Genomic DNA, 17,280 nt, shown 5'->3' with positions numbered 1-17,280 from the left:
AAACTTTTCTTTTTTTATTAATTTATTTGTATTTTATGTACAATGGTGTTTTGCCCACATGTATGTCTTTTGAGGGTGTGGGATTCCTCTAGAACTAGAGGTAGAGATAGTTTTGAGCTGCCATGTGGGTTCTGGGAATTGAACCTGGGTCATCTAGAAGAACAGCCAATACTCTTAACCACTGAGCCAACTCTCCAGTCTGTAACAGGCTTTTCATGTGAGATGAAACACACACACACACTCCAATTAGAAATAACCACTCTTGACACTATCATGCTGGCTAGCATGTATGGCCCTGCACTTGCATTGTGAAGTATGCATGATCCACCCCTGAGTAGGACTTTTGTGTTTCCTTCAGAGGATCCTCAGTAGCAACATCTAAAATACAGGAGCTAGTTCACACGGAGGAGACCCTTCAGGCCTAGTCCTAGCTTTATTTCTCCAAGACTTACAAGCAAAAACTACAATGTCTTCAACAAAAGAGTCTCACCATTCAGTTCTGTAACACAACCAAAAACTGTGGCAAATAACCTTTATTTTGGGGAGCCTCTAGGGCTTCCTTAGCCAACAATCTCTTGAGAGTAACCCTCCTCTGGCACTGATGGTTTCAATTAAAACCTTACTGTTTTTTTGCCTGTGTATATGAGATACCTTTGTTTACTCTTTGTGAATTAATGACTCGGGCTTGCTCCTTCAGATGCACTCACCTCTCTCCAAATTTGCAAAAACACTCAGAAGTTAATATTACGTCATCTTCATATCAGAACCTTTTCTAGAGGAGGAGTAGGACGAGGCAACCCATACCAAATAATGGGGTTACAAAGATAGCTCTATTAAATCACTCTGAAAGTCCATCGTCATCTGTTCTGAGCAAGTGTCAGGTCCCAGAGATTCACAACTAAGGATACACTAAAGTCCAGCATAAGCAAGGTCTAAGATGGCAGGGAAAGGTTCCATTCATGTGTGCCAGTTGTTTCCCTGCCACAGATCAGTGTTGTTACAACTAATTAGCGCTCTGCTCTCTGTAATCCTGCCTTTCTCTCTGAGCCATTCCACCTCCACGTCTTGGAGTCCTTCCTTAGAGCCTGCCTCCCTGTATTTCTCCACCTCTGATGAACTTAGTGGGGCTGAATTAACCTGCTCTGCCTAAGACCAAGGAAGAACACAGTCCCACATTCCCCTGATGCATCTGCTGGTCCGTTTGACCCAAGAAACACTCTGTCTTGCAGGCAAATGTTTCCATTTAGAGGCAATTTGGAGGCACATGCCATAAAAACCCATACCACACACAAAAACAAAACAAAACACAGAAATCTTCCACTCTCCACTTGGCTAGAGAGCAGGGAGACCTGGATATGTCTCAGTCCTGGCCTCATGGAAGCTGCCGGCAACAAAGGGACCATGCACTGTCCCTTGGCAGACAATTGGCTACTATGTATCTGAACTGAGGCCTCTTAGCTAAGCTTCCAGAGAACAAGTCTGTAGAGCACCAAGCTACCAAAGAATCAAGAGAGAGTGGAGTAGGAATTCTCATAGCAGGAATGAGGTATGGTGCCATGGTGTTTTTCTTCTATGCCAGGAATGGAAAAGCTGACATAATGACACACACAGCAGGAATGAGAACGCTGTGGATGGGTTTTGGCAGTACATTTGGGTATGTAAACAAAATGGAAAAATTCCTAGGAGAGCTGACCAGACTAAATCATTAAAGTGAACAGAGATGAAATGGTCAGTAGGGTTTCAGATGCCTTGAACCCAGGCCTGCTCTCTATTCCTACGCTGCACAGCTGAGCTGGTGCTGATCCCACATAAGCCAGAAAGCCATGGTAATGATTATGGCACACACTGGCTCCTCTACCTCCCTAATGGGTCCTAAGAGCAAATGGAATAAACCAAGCAACCTGGATGGCGTTTTTTTGTTTGTTTTGTTTTGTTTTGTTTTTGTTTTTTACATTCTTTTTTTTGGGGGGTGGGGTTCCAAGTCAGGGTTTTTCTGTGTAACAGCCCTAGTTGTCCTGGAACTCACTCTGTAGACCAGGCTGGTCTTGAACTCAAGAGATCTGCCTGCCTCTGCCTTCTGAGTGCTGGGATTCGCCATCACTGCCAGCTCAGGTCTATGCCTTTTTGTTTGTTTGTTTGTTTCAAGACAGGGTTTCTCTGTGGCTTTTGAGGCTGTCCTGGAACTCGCTCTTGTACACCAGGCTGGTCTCGAACTCACAAAGATCCACCTGCCTCTGCCTCCCAAGTGCTGGGATTAAAGGCGTGCACCACCAGCACCCAGTAGTCTATGCCTTCTTGTTGATTATTGAAAACATCATATGAGGATTCTTTGTTCAATGATCTTGCTCCACATGTTATTTTTAGGCAAAAAGTTGACATCTTGCCCAAGGCAACTGAATAGATTTGGTTAAAAGGGAAAATGGAGAGTCACAGGAAGGGGAGAGGTAACAGAAACCTCAGGTGATACCTGGCTCTATTTCTCAGCCTCATGACCCTGTTTTCCTCTCTGTACCAAGTGGCCTTTTAGGCTCCATTGCCATCCTGTATCCTGCCAGTCTGCACTAGGGAGTCAAGTGGGGTTCCCCAGTTGTCTGAAGACCTCCAACAAGGCCCCTCCTCTTAAAGGTTCTACCGTCTTCTGATATCACCACCTTGGAGACCAAGCTTTTAATACAGGGGAAACATTTGACACCCAGATGAGGGCAGAAACCCAGGCAGTAGAGGTGTTGACACCCTGCTTTTCAGATAAGAAACCAGAAGTTTTGGGAGTGAGGCAGGAGCTTCCACACTGCTTGTCACAGTACCTTGAAGACACAGAGAGACTTGCTACTAAGTATAGAAAATTTAGCCTTAGGTTAGGTGTTGTGTCAGTTCACGTGGTCTATGGAAGAATCAGGGCCACTCTGGAATGAATTTTAGCCTTCATGGCCACAAGGGAGTCAGCCTCTGGTGGAATGGCTGACTGTAGCTTTGCAAAAGGCTCTTTCCGAGTATCTTATCTGAAGCTCCCCAAAGAGACAAATGCCAAAGCAATTCCTAGTCATAGGACATCTCAATTTTCTTAGTCCTCCCACAACCATGTTTTACATTGGCTTTTTTTTTTTTTTTTAGATTTTATTTATTTTATGTATGAGTGCTCCATCTGCAGGTATGCTTTTATTCCAGAAGAGGGCACCAGATCTCATTACAGATGGTTGTGAGCCACTAATGACAAAGTATTCAAACACAGAGGACTGTGGGGGACATTTTATACTCAAGTCATATTACCCCATTGACTGGAACACTGGAAGATCAGTCACCCTCAGGGCACTTATGTTTGTGTGCTTTTTGGAGTGTGTGTGTGTGTGGGGGGGCTTACAGGTAGGGGCTGCCTGGCACAAGTACTAGGAACTGATCTCAAACTCAGATCCTCTTCCAGAGCAGTACAAGCTCTTAACCTCCGAGCCATCTTTCCAGCCCCTCACTAGTTTTCTTGAAGGCAACATAGGGCAGCTTGCATATAGTCTAGCAGGCATAATCCCACTGACTCCAGCAAGTTCTGTGGGTGCTAGTCATCGTCACAAGTGAGGCCAGCCTGGCATAGCAGGACCATAGTCCTGGGCTTAGTCTAGACAGTGTCCCCAGTGCTCTACTTGATGGCCTTAGAGGGATAGGGCTCTTCCTGCCCCTTGTAGCCTTACTCTGGGCCTGAGGTCTTTCGGGCAGTATCTCCTCAGCTTCACTTGGTGATAAGGCAGTAAGCTCACCTGGTAGATGTCGGGATTGTGCTGGCTAGTTGTATGTCAACTTAGTCATCAGAGAGGAGGAAGCCTCAATTGAGAAAATGCCTCCATAAGACTGGGCTGCAAGGAAGCCTGTAAGCATTTCTTAATTAGGGATTGATGTGGGAGAGCCCAGCCTTTGTAGTACCGAGTTCTATAAGAAAGCAGGATGAGGGGCCAGCTGGTGGTGGCGCACACCTTTAATCCCAGCACTCAGAAGGCAGAGGCAGGTGGATCTCTGTGAGTTCGAGACCAGCCTGGTCTACAAGAGCTCGTTCAAGACAACCTCCAATGCCACAGAGAAACCCTGTCTCGAAAAACCAAAAAAAGAAAGAAAGCAGGATGAAGCGGGGGTGTTGTGGGGGTGGGGGTGGGGGTGGGTGTACACATTCAGGAGGCAGAGGCAGGTGTATCCCTGAGTTCAATGCCAGCCTGGACTAGAGAACAAGTTCCAGGACAGCCAGGGTGACACAGAGAAACACTGTCTAGAAAAAAAAAAAAAAGAAGAAGAAGAAGAAGAAAGAAGTCAGGCTGAGTGAGCCATGGAAACCATTCCTTCATGGCTTCTGCATCAGCTCTTGCCTCTACATTCCTGCCTTACTAGATTCCTTGCCCTGACTTCCTTTGATGATGAGCTATGATGTGGAAGCATAAGTAAACTAAACCCTTTCCACCCCAATTTGCTTTGGCCATGGTGTTATTTTATTACAGCAATAGTAACTCAAAGATAGAAATGGTACCAGGATAGTGGGGGTATTGCTGTGACTTTTTGGGAGGATTGTGGAAGGACTTTGTAAACTTGGGCTAGAAAAGCCACTGAATGTTGTGAGCAAGGCCTAGTTTGTGAAGTTTCAGAGAGAAGTTTAAAACTCTGTCAGGTGTAGGGAGACACTGTAGCCCGGCCTCCTAGGAGCTAGGTACAGGTGTGCTTGACTATGCCTTGTCAGGGCGTGGTCAGGGGAGGTTTAAGATGAAGAGTGGGGAATTCTTTTTTTTTTTTTTTTTTTTTGAGACAGAGTTTCTCTGTATAGCTTTGGAGCCTGTCCTGGCAATGAGTGGGGAGTTCTTAAGGGGGCAGCAGATACGTGGGAGCTCTCTCTCTGGCCTCCCTAGCCTGCTGCCTCTGGGCACGGTCTGGCTTATGCTTGGCCAGTGTTTAGCTGAATAAAGATATCTTAACCTTACGGACTACAGATCGTCTTCACTCTTATAGCCAGGGCCATTTGTTATTTTGGATTAAGATTCTGTGGTGGTTAATGGTTTGAATAAGAACAAACCCCATAGGTTCATAGATTTGGATACTTAATCATCAAGGAGTGGCACTACTTGAGAAGAGTTCAGAGGTGTGGTCTTTTGGAGTGGGTGTGGTCTTTTTGGAGTAGGTGTGGCTTTATTGTAGGACTTGTGTCCAAGCCAAGCAGGACCAGTGGCTCTCTTTTCCTGCTGCCTGTGGATCTGGATGTAGAACTCTCAGCTACCTCTCCAGCACCATGTCTGCCTGCATACTTCCTGCCATGATGATAATGGAGTAAACCTTTTATTTTTCTTTTTGGTTTTTCGAGACAGGCTTATTCTGTATTGCTTTGGAGCCTGTCCTGGAACTTGCACTGTAGACCAGGCTGGCCTCAAACTCACAGAAATCCTCATGCTTCTGCCTCCTGAGTGGTGGGATTAAAGGCAGGTACCACCAATGCCTGGCAAATGTTTTTCTTTTAAGAGTTGCTATGCTGGGCATTGGTGGCACCTGCCTTTAATCCCTCACTTGGGAGGCAGAGACAGGCGGATCTCTGTGAGTTCGAGGCCAGCCTGGTCTCCGGAGCGAGTGCCAGGATAGGCTCCAAAGCCACAGTAAAACCCTGTCTGGAAAAAAAACAACCAATCAACAAACAAACAAAAAGAGTTTCTATGATCATCATGTCTCTTCCTAGCAATAGAAACCTTAACTATGACACCCAGCTACCTTGGAACTTACGATGTAGACTAAGCTAATCTTAAAATCCTGGAGAGCCACTTGCCTTCCCCTCCTAGGTGCTGAGATTAAAGCTGTGAACCACCATATCTGGCCGATAAATGTAATTTAAAGGAATTTTTAAAACTGAGACAGAGTCTTACTGTGTAGACCAGGCTAGCCTTGAACTTAGAACACTGGCTGCTGTAGCATCTCAAAATGGCTCCGCACTTAAAGACTTGCCGCCAAGACTGAGAACCTGAGTTCATTCACTGAAAGTTACATGGTGGAAGAAGGAGAAAACCAATTCCCACAAGATGTTGTCTAAATACTTCTTCTTCTTCTTCTTCTTCTTCTTCTTCTTCTTCTTCTTCTTCTTCTTCTTCTTCTTCTTCTTCTTCTTCTTCTTCTTCTCTGAGACAGGGTTTCTCTGTGCCTTTGGATGCTGTCCTTGAACTAGCTCTTGTAGACCAGGCTGGTCTCGAACTCACAGAGATCCTCCTGCCTCTGCCTCCCAAGTGCTGGGATTAAAGTGGTGTGCCACCGCTGCCCGGCCTCATGAGAAAACCTTTAATGAAAATATCAGCATGCTGGTATGTGTGCAGTGTTCACCATAGGTGGAGTTCATGTAAAAAGATCAACAGGATGTAGGCGCTAAATAGACCTGTCTTCTTCCTCCTTTCTCTAGCCATGCCCTCTTCCAGTGTCAAATCTCCATTGATAATAGGAGACCTGGGGAACAATGAAGTAGCTTCCTTTGCTCCAACGGCAGCCAGTAGATATGGCCTTGCCCTCCTTTATTAGCTCCTTGCCCCTCACCCAGTACCAGTGCTAAATCTGTGTTCACAGTTCATAACCAGAGTCAGCTTCTTCTGTAGGGTCTGCAGCTGAGAATACCATGGAAAATGTCAGTCAGTATCCCCATGTTTCCAGACCTGTAAAAAAAATGACTTTGCAGGGGCTGGAGAGATGGCTCAGAGTTTAGGAGCACTGACTGCTCTTCCAGAGGACTCAGGTTCAATTCCCAGCACCCATGTGTGTTCATGTGTGCTCACACCTGTCACCCCAGTTTCAAGAGAGATGACATCCTCACACTCACATACATGCAGCTAAAACACCAATGCACACACATAAAATAGAAATAAATTATAATAATCCCAGCAATTCAGAGGGCAGGCAGATCTCTGTGTGATCGAGACATGCCTGGTCTACAACAGTTAGTTCCAGGACAGCTTCCAAAGCCATAGAGAAACCCTGTCTGGAAAAAAAATATGACTTTGCCCTCTCTCATGATTGTGAAGTCCAGCACATGGGCTCTCTTCATCTGAGGCTAGATCCCAGACACTTAAAGGAAGACCACATGTCAGATTTCTTGCATTTTCTGTGTTTGGTTTCCTTTTTGATCAGCTATTGCCTTAAGATAACTTTATAGCCACAGAAGCTGACATTGGGATAATCAACTTCTTTCCATAAGTTTTATAACAAATCTGAATGTGCAGGCCAGTCACCTACCAAAGGTCAGTCCCACCCAAACTCCTCCTAGCCTTAGAAAGAGGGTCCCCCAAGGGAAATGGAATTATTGCTACTAGAAATGTAAATGGCCTTGGGGTAGTCAACCCCCACTCCATACCCCACAACAGTCTCATTATCCTGCAGGACCTTGTGTTTTGGCCTCAACTTGTGCACTTTGTACTAATCTGCCTCCATCTGTCTACCTAACCCATGATGTACTTTCTGGGCATCCTGCCTGTGCCAGGCTCCTTTACCTCTCTGGTTTCAGGCAGCATTACCTAGGAAGTTGGCTGTGACCCAAAGAAGAGCCACCTGTTCCAGCCTGCTTCCCCACTGTGCTCTCTGCAGAGTGGTATTTGTGTTGATTGGTAGTCTTGTGAGCAAGGACCTGGAAGGTTGTAACAAGGAAGTCCTGTGTAGAGGTATGAACATAGCTCCTGATAGGGCCCAAGCTGCCACTATTCCTGCAGGTTCCAGTGGCATGGTCAGGGCTGCAATGCTTCAACAGAGCCAAGCCCTAAGACTGTGCTCCCATAGGACCAGGGGATATCCTACTTGAGTGGGTCAACATGGAATGAGGAGGTGGTAGGCTCCTTGTGGTTTCTAGGGACAACATGGCTCTCTTTTCTTTGCTCTGTTGGCTTAGAAAATTTGGTTTGCAAGTAGGGGCCTCCTGTTGCCAGCTTTCTCTGATGGTGCTGTGATCCCTTGCATGGGATCACCTTTCCCCTGCCTTTGTTCTCTCTTTGTTCCTAGCTGGAAAGATACCATTGATAGAATTATCCAGACAGGATATACCAAAATCCTCATCCCCATGGGCAGCCCAACCCAGAGGAGAGAGTGTCTGACAATCAGATCAAGTGCTGCCCTGATCAGGAAAAGGTGAGCCCCTGGCCCACTGGAAAGGCCCTTAACCTAGGACGAGCTTGAGGCATAGATGAAGTCAGATCTAGGCTATGGCTCTGGGTATTGTGTTTCTCTGTGTAGCTTTGGAGCCTATCCTGGCACTACCCTGGAGACCAGGCTGGCCTCGAACTCACAGAGATCCGCCTGCCTCTGCCTCCCAAGTGCTGGGATTAAAGGCGTGTGCCACCAACGCCCAGCGGGTATTGTGTTTTTCAACTCAGCTGACTGTGCGTTGGGGACCAAAAAAGATGGATTTATGATATTTTGGGTTCAAACCTCAGCTCGGTTCCATGAGCCCGAATCTCACATTGTCTTTTAAATGGCATCTGGTTACCGCTGGATGGCTTGGCCTCAGTGGAGAAGGTCTCCTAGTTTGCATAATAATAGATCTAGGACCTGGGTTGGCCCACACTTATTCTGAGGACTTGAATACGTGCCTAGGGACTGGTGGAAGGCTGATGAGGACAAGAAGTTTTAGGGGTGCCTCTGGGATTAAAGGAAATATTTGATATTAGCTTTATACATGATAATAGTTGCTTTCTGATATCACACCTACTGTTGGAACGCTATTTAAGAGGATGTTTGAATAAACCATGGACTCTAGTCTCCATCATGGACTGAGAGCCCTCCTGAGATGACAAGATGCCTCTGTCTTATCTTTATCGCCATTGGGTAGCTAGGAGTTTCCAGGTCCACACTCTCCCACTCAGGGATGGACCCAGGGCTGTTCGACTGGCTCTGATTGCAGCCCCAAAGACATCAGTCCAGAATATATGGCTTCCATAGCATGGGACTGATGCAGGCCAAACCTCGGCAACTGTGTAACAAGGTGGACAGCTTGTCTTGGTCAGCGTTCCATTGCCGTGAAGAGACACCATGGCCATGGCATTTAATAGGGGCTTGCTTACAGAGGTTTAGTTCATAATTAGTTTGGTGGGATGTGTGGCAGCATGCAGGCAGACACGGTGCTGGAGATGTGGCAGTGGGTTCTATGTATGGATCCACAGGCACCAGGGAGAAAACACTGGGACTGGCTTGACACCTCAAACCCAAAACAGTGACACACTTCCTCCAGCAAGGCCACACCTAATAGTGCCACTCCCTGGTGACCAAACATTCAAAAATCTATGAGCCTATGCTGGAGGGGGAGCATTCCTATTAAAGCCACCAGACAGCTTTTCCTGCATCCTTCTGACTCTAATTCCTGGTGTGGACTGGGATTGAGCATCCAGCTCTCTTCAGTCCAAGGATTCCACATCATGTTGCCCCGCCCATTTTCTGTACCCTACTCCAAGGTAAAGAGGGACTCTAGGTATCCATATTTCCAGCAGATACCTATCTACAAGCCAACTGAATGAAGGGTCCAGGTAGTTCTGGACATGACATGTAGGTCCCTGAGGTAATCATTATTTTCTAATTCCTTGATCAGGGGCACTCTTACAATGATGAGGCAAGAGTCTGCTGTTTGCCCAGCCTAAGGGGAAGGTAGAAGTGGGTGGTGGGGGATACATCTCTCAAAACCTCTGTCCTCCACTGGGAGCAGAGATCTCAGCGGACCCGATCCAAGGTTCCTTCAAATTTAGAGGCCTCGTGTTGTAATTGGGTTCCTCCGAGTTAGAGACAAGGTGCACTGACTGGGTGGGAGGCTTCTGATATTGACCTCAGGTTCGGTTCCTGCCGGTAAGACTGGTGCTGCTTCCCATTTTCAGGATGGCTAGGACAGAGGCTAGGAAAGGGCTCTGTGGGCGAGTGGGAACATATGATTGTTTACAGACATGTATGTTCTGTGAACACTGCAGCCCACCTAGGCCCTCTTTATCCTTTCCCAGCTTAGGTCAGCTGGAAGGTGTCATGAGGGGGTCAGAATCCAAAGGACATTTGGCTGAGACCCTCCTCACCTCTCTGTCCTTAACAGCAGAGTTTTCAGCACTAGGGGGGTTCTGGCTTCACCCCTAGTTAGGGCAAGGTGGGCCTAGCCAGGTGTTCTCTGACCCTGAAAGCTGTGCGTGTTGGGTGACCAGCGCAAGAGTAGGACTGCAGTGGTCCTGCGGTGTTGCCTTTCTTCCTTTTCCTCTGTGGAGCAGCATAGCTATTGCACAGCTGAGTTGTTTCTGTTTGGTTGTTCTATGTTTTTGAGAGTGGTCTTATGTTTGCTAAGCAGTCAAGGATGGCCTTGACCTTCCTGATCTGTTCTCCCAAGAACTGGGATTACAGGTTTAGGCCACTATAACCTCTCTGGGGTGCTTGTTTTACTTTTTAAAAAAAATTATTATTTTTAATTACTCATATTTACATATCCATTCCCCCATTCCCTTGCCCTCCACTCCTCCCATATTTCCTCCCCAACCCCCCCCACTCCTCTGCAGGGATAGTGAGGCCCTCTACCAAGGACCTTCAAAGTCTGTCATATTGTTTGGGGAGGGTCTAGACCCTCCTTGCTGTATCTGGGCTGCAATAGTATCCCTCCATAGGGAATGGGCTTGTTTTTACTTTTTATCTTGTTTTCATTTTGAGGGTCTCACTAAATTATCCAGGTTGACCTTGAGTTAATTTGGTAGCCCAGGTAGTCTCTCTGTCTCTGTCTGTCTCTGTACTATCTGTGTGCCCCCTCCCCTCCAACTCTTTATTTGGTTTTTCAAGACAGAGTTTCTCTGTGTAGATCTGGAGCCTGTCCTGGAATTTGCTCTGTAGACCAGGCTCGCCTTGAACTTACAGAGATCCGCCTGTGTCTGCCTCCGGAGTGCTGGGATTGGTAGGTTCTCTGTTAAGCAGCTTGGATTCTATAGGCTTGCACCACCTGACTCAGGGTGGGCTTTTGGTAGGCATTTTCTTTGTCCAGTCCTGACCCTCTTCACTAGCCAAAGAAGGGAAGGAAAACCGATGAGACAGAGAGGGTCGGTCTGACCTGCACCTTCTCTTCAGATGTGCAGTTATTCAGTTGTCACCACGCCAAAGACTTGCCTCAGACTTCTCTTCCTAGTAGATGCCATCCGTCCAAAAGATACAGGAGTTCAGGGTGAAGTTATATTTCAGTCATTTTGCCTATCTCCTTGGTCAGAGCGTGGAGTGCGGGTCCCTCTTACTGGCCACGAGGGGCCAGCATCGGAGGGACCGTCCGTCAGGGGTCCTTATCAATTGTGGCAAGGCCCTGTCCCAGGGTCACTGCGCACCACCTGCCCACGGTAGCCGGACTCTTGTGCCCTGGGATGAGGCCCAGAGAGGGTTAAGGGGGCGGGACCTGGGTCAGCCCCGCCTCTGCCGCTGGGTCCGAGCGCGCACTAGACGTGGGCGTGGGGCGGGTTGGAGCGGGTGGCGGATGAGGGCCCTTCGTGGGGCGGGTTGGAGCAGGTGGCGGATGAGGGCCCTGCGAGGGGCGAGCGCGGCAACGGCTGGGGTGGTGTGGCCAGCGTGACCCTCCGCCGCGCCCGGTGCGCTCGCGAGCCCGCGCCCCGTTGCGCTGGCCTAGCCGCAGGATGCGCGCTCCGCCGCTGCTGCTGCTGCTGGCCGCCTGCGCCCCGCCCTCAGGCGCAGCTGCGACCCCGACGCTGCCGGGCTGGGAGCCGGCTTCCGACGCGCCCTGGTGCCCTTACAAGGTGCTGTCCGAGGGTCCCGAGGCGGGCGGTGGGCGTCTATGCTTTCGCAGCCCCGCTCGGGGCTTCCGCTGCCAGGCGCCTGGCTGCGTGACGCTGGTCTCGGCGGGTGGTTCGCTACGCGCCCACGTCCTGCGCAACCGCAGCGTGCTGCTGCAGTGGCGCCTGGCTCCGGCCGAGGCGCGCCGCGTGCGAGTCTTCGCGCTGAACTGCTCGTGGCGTGGCACCTACACACGCTTCCCGTGCGATCGCGTGCTGTTGGGCGCCTCCTGCCGCGACTACCTGCTGCCCGATGTGCACGATAGCGTGCGTTACCGCTTGTGCCTGCAGCCGCTGCCGCTGCGCGCCGAGGTCGCCGCCGCCCAGCCAGAGCTCGCCGAGTGCTTGGAGTTCACCGCCGAACCGGCAGCTATGCAGGAGATCGTGGTGGCCATGACGGCGGTGGGCGGCTCCATCTGTGTCATGTTGGTGGTCATCTGCCTGCTGGTGGCCTACATCACCGAGAACCTCATGCACCCGACCTTCCGGCGACCCAGTCGGCGCAGGCAGTCCTGAAACGCAAGGCGACCCTCCCACCTGGGTTCCACCTGCCCAAATGTGCTAAGACCCTAGGCCCCTTCCTTGCTTACCTCTCATTCCCTCTCTCTCTTTACGATGCCCATGGAGAGCCTAATGGAGACTAGCCCGTGCAGGGATCTTGTCAACATCCGACGACCTTGCCAGCCCCAGCTGGGTTTCTGCCTTCCAGACTCAGGCCTCAGACTGGCCATGGGCTCCAGGCTAGAGTGTTAGCCAGGGTTCTTCCCTGTCTCTAGAGGCCTTGTAGGGACGGCCAGAATTTACAGTCCCTCTGTCAAGAGCCACTGGCACCCAGGATCATCAACCTGAACTTTCGTCTTGTGCTAGGTTGTCAGAGCTTGGGCGTGATTGTTGTTGCTCGGTCACTTTGCGATTTGCAGATAGGGACGAGTGACCTCTGGATCCTGTACCCACCTCACCTTACCCAGTGGGCTTAGGTTAGCTTTGTGCCTTAGTTTCTCTGGCCCAATGCAGGAGCCACCCATCATCCCTCAGCTGTCCATGGGGATTTGTGGCCCTGCGACTGGCTGGTTTATGCATGCTTTTGCCCAGAGTCCCATTGAGGACACAACCATCTTCGAGATTTTCAGGCAGGGGTTCACAGGCCCTGTTTTGTCTTCCTATGTGGGTGTCCAAGAAGCCAAGAGCCATGATGTAGCTCAGCAGGCTGGACCCAATGTCCAGCTGCTGCATCCAGGGGTGAGGGTCCTCCACCTTAGGAGGCTGGGGATTCACCCTTTCCTTTCGCTTGTACTGCCTTGATTAGGACTTTCCCGGTGTGTGTGTGTGTGTGTGTGTGTGTGTGTGTGTGTGTGTGTGTGTGTGTTGGGGGGGCAGTGTTGGGAGGACAGATGAAGGGATCAGGAGACCTGAAGGAAAGCTGCCAGCCTTGTCCTCCAGCCAGACCCTTAACTGTGGTCTGGATCCCAAGCCTCAACCAACTTGAGACCTCAGTGGCCACGGTGCCACTCCATCACCCCATGTCCTTCTTACAACTAGAGGGTAGAGAGCCTGAAATCTGACTCCAGTGATGTGTAGCCCCTCCATCTGCATGGTCAGAGGTTGGCCTTGCCTGCCTCCTGGCAGACACAGGGACCTAGCTGAGGTCATCCAGCCATCTGGTGATATTGTGCACTTTCCATGTCTCTGAGCCTGGGCTCTGACCACTGGACTTGGCCCCTGGCTATTTCCCCTCCCATTCTTCCCCCAGTGACCACAAGGACTTGAGCCCTGGCTGGTAGCGCTTGTGCCCTACCTCTCTGTCTTTGCTCTGCCCACTCCCTGTGAGGCACTGGACAGTTGCCAACATCTAAATGTCCATCACTCTCAGACCAACAACACTGTCTTGTGTGTTTATTTGGGATGTTGGAGGGAAGGTTATGGGTGAGGGAAGGTACGGTGGATTCAGTTCCTCCAAGGGCCTCAAGCCTTAGTCCAGTGGCTGGCCTTGAACCTTTTTCCAGCGGGCATGGGACAGGGATCAGCCCCAGGAAGTGTTCACTGGAATGCTGACTTTACAGTCTGGCAGAAGGACAGGCAGGGTGTCCATAGCTTACTTGTCCACCCTCAGACTGTGGGAAAGCATCTCTTCCTAGGCCAGCCGTGTTGGGTGGGTGGTGGGTAGGGAGCTGGCACTGTCAGTGGTTAGAAATATCCTCAGCATACAATAATGACCCATTTGAACTGTCACAAGCAACAGTTGTGCAGCTCTAGGAGAAGGTACCCTCCCCAGCATGTGGCTTCTCTCTGCAGTGTTAAGAACTGGGAGGAGGATTTGGCAGAAAGTGAACCTGGGGCTACTGTGTGAGCTACTCACTCTCCCCACCTGGAATGTCCTTGGGTCTCTTGTGCTCCTATGACCCTGAAGAAGGCAAGAGCACAAGACAGGGATGAGCCAGCTCTGATGAGTGACTCATCTTGAGGGAGTGGGAAAAGGTTGGGGGTGTAGTGATATGCCTAGACTCATCTTAGGGGTGGATGACATAGCAGGTTGTCTAGAGAGCCTGGGCAGAAATGGGAGGGTTTACAGTCCAGCTGCCTTCCACTGCTGTTCTTTGGGGACCTAGGCTGTATATGAGGTATATTCTGGTGTCTTCAGCCAGCATGGGTAGGAGTTGGCATTCTGGAAGTGCCCTATCTGAAGTACCTTAGTGTCCAACTTCTAGCTCCCTAGTCACAGTCTGATTCCAGAGCTAGGACCATGTGGCTTTTTGTGGTGCTAAAGTTCTATGAGACCTCCTCAGACCCGAAGCAGGATTCAGCTGTAGCTCAGTTGTTAGAATGCTTTTGTAGCATTTAAAGGGTGCTGGGTTCAGTCTCCAGCACTGTATAAATTGGGAATCATGGTAGATATCTGTAACCCCAGCACTCAGAATGTGGAGAGTGGAGAATAAGAAATTCAAAGTCAGAGGGTCATGGTGGTGCACGCCTTTCATCCCAGAACTCAGGAGGCAGAAGCATGAAGACCTCTGAGTTCGTGACCAGTCTGATCTACAAAGTAAGTCCAGGACAGCCAGGGATGTTACACAAAGAAACACTGTTTCAAAAAAGAAAACAAAAAAAGGTTCAAAGTCCTCAGCTATGTTGAGTTTAAGACTAGGGGGAAAAATCCCCAATTAACAGACCAGGCTTATGAAAAGATACAAATTGTATCCATTTAATTAGTATCCAGGTTTCCCACATCTATGCCCCAGTCAGAGCTGTGTCCCAGCCTACCCTGTTCAAGTGTGTGTGGCACTTTTTGAAATTTCTAGTATGATTCCTAGGAACATTTTACACGTCTACCCAAAACAAAACCCTCTGCTCTGCCTACCTTCAAAAACCTAGTCACAGCCGGTGCCTACCTTAGCCTGCCAGAATGATCCATGGCCACTTTCTTTGCATGAACTGAACTCCCATGAAGGGAGTACCAAGGTTTGAAGGGGATGACCAGCTTCCTCCATGTGCTGAGTTACATACACAGAAGCTACCAAACGAGCTCACTCATTGTTACCAGGGCTTAGGACATGTAAACCCTACTAGTCATTGTGGATCTTGAGCACTTAAATGTGGCTAGTGTGACTGAGGGAAATTTTGCTTTTGAGATGGGGTTTCAGTGTGTAGCCCTGACTGCCCAGGGGCTTGCTATATAGACTAGGCTGGCCTTGAACTCCCAGAGATCTGCTGCCTGTGGCTCCCTAGTTCTGAGATTAAAGCTGTTATGCAGAGAAACCATTTCTCAAACAACAACAAAAATCAGGTCCAGCATCCTTTTTTTCTATTGGACACCATAATATGTACCATAAAATGATAAACCTTAAAAATTAAAAATTTTAATCTAGGTATGGTGGTTCAAAACCATAATCCCAGTAGCTGCTGGAAGGTGGAGACAGGAGGGTTAGAAATTCAAGGCCAAGCCTTGGCAATTTGAGACTATCTCAAATACCAGACCACAGGTTGTCGAGTTGGCTTACCAGGCAAAGGACTTGTCAAGCCTGATGACCTGAATTTGATTCCTAGGACTCATACAGTGGAGGGAGTGCACCAACTCCTGGAGGTTGTTGTCAGACTACTACGTGTCCATGGTCCATACACAAAATAAAGGAATGTAAAAAAAAAAACACATTAAGTTTCTGCATTAGCCAAACATGGCATATTTACATAATTTCATCACTCAGCAGGCTGAATCTAGAGGATTGCTTTGACCCTGTCTAAGCTAGGGATTGAACTCAGGTCCTTTTGCCAAGTACTCCTACCACTGCAGTCTTCTTTTCTTCCTTCTTTTTTTTTTTTTTTTTTGAGACAAGGTTTCACTATGAAGTCAGAGCTGTGCTGGAATTTGCTATACAGACTAGGCTGGCCTAGAACTTACAGAGATTTTCCCCTGCCTCCAGGATGCTGGAACTAGAGGTGTGTGGCACAATGCCTGACCCCTTGACATTTTCTTAATCCAAATGTGAGGAATTTGCATACCCACACAGGCATGGTGGCACATGCTTGTAATTCCAGCACTCAGGAGGCTGAGGCAGGAGAATTACAAATTTGAAGCTAGCTTGGGCTGCACAGTGAGACCCTGCCACAAAAACTCAGAAGTAAAAAAAAAGAAAACAGAAAAAAAAAAAAAAAAACCCTTCTCTATTCAACCTGCAGGTACTAACTCAGGGAAAATGAAAGTATTTGTACAAACTGTTCACACATGATGTATCTGTAATAGCCCTAGACTAGAAACAGCCCAAATACCCATTTGCAGGTGATTGAACAAAATTTAGTATGTCCAAACAATGGAAAACATCATGATAATAAAACTAGCAATAAGGAAGTTGAGCATGGTGGCATATGCCTTTAATCCCAGCACTCGGAAAACCGAGGCAGTTGGGTCACTGAGTTTGAGGCCTGCATGGTATTCAGAGCAAGTTCCAAGACTGCCAGGGCTACACAGAGAAACCATGTTGAGAGAGAGAGAGAGAGGAGAGAGAGAGAGAGAGAGAGAGAGAGAGAGAGAGAGAGAGAGAGAAAGGAACTAAATACTATATTTGTGACTTAGTCTGGTTATTAAAAAATTGTCCTAGCCAGGCACAGTGGCATTTTAATCCCAGCACATGGGGGTTTTGACGATAATCTGGTCTGCATAGTGAGTTTCAGGCCAGCCAGGGCTACATAAAGGGACCCTGTTTTAACAACACAAAATTGCCGTTGGTGTTGGAGAATTGGATCAGCATTTAAGAGCACTAGTTGCTCTTCCAGAAGACCTGGATTGGATTTCCAGCACCCACATGGTGGCTCATAATCATAACTATAGTCCCAGGGGATCTGATGCCCTCTTCAGGCCTCTGGGAGCACCAGGCATACATGCATAGACATGAATGCAGGTAAAACACCCATATACATTAAAAAATAAAAGTTTTTGGTTTTTGTTTTTGTTTTTGTTTTTTTAGACAGGGTTTCTCTGTGGCTCTGGAGGCTGTCCTGGGACTAGCTCTTATAGACCAGACTAGTCTCAAACTCA

General features: G+C 48.7%; 1 protein-coding gene across 1 annotated transcript; it reads left to right on the top strand.

The window, feature by feature from the left end:
- Nucleotides 1-10,953: 10,953 nt before the first annotated feature.
- Nucleotides 10,954-13,634, top strand: Fndc10 (fibronectin type III domain containing 10). Its single transcript, XM_027398563.2, has one exon. It carries the CDS (start codon nucleotides 11,601-11,603, stop codon nucleotides 12,270-12,272), a length of 672 nt encoding a protein of 223 aa, XP_027254364.1. The 5' UTR covers nucleotides 10,954-11,600; the 3' UTR covers nucleotides 12,273-13,634.
- Nucleotides 13,635-17,280: the final 3,646 nt, after the last annotated feature.

The sequence above is a fragment of the Cricetulus griseus genome, chromosome 2 (assembly GCF_003668045.3).
Source record: "Cricetulus griseus strain 17A/GY chromosome 2, alternate assembly CriGri-PICRH-1.0, whole genome shotgun sequence".
NCBI lineage: Eukaryota > Metazoa > Chordata > Mammalia > Rodentia > Cricetidae > Cricetulus > Cricetulus griseus.
The sequence above is the reverse complement of the archived record's forward strand: the minus strand, read 5'-3'. Positions and strand labels throughout refer to the sequence as shown.

Coding starts and splice junctions, on each gene's coding strand:
- Fndc10 (XM_027398563.2), top strand. CDS start 11,601: ATGCGCGCTCCGCCGCTGCTGCTGCTGCTGGCCGCCTGCGCCCCGCCC.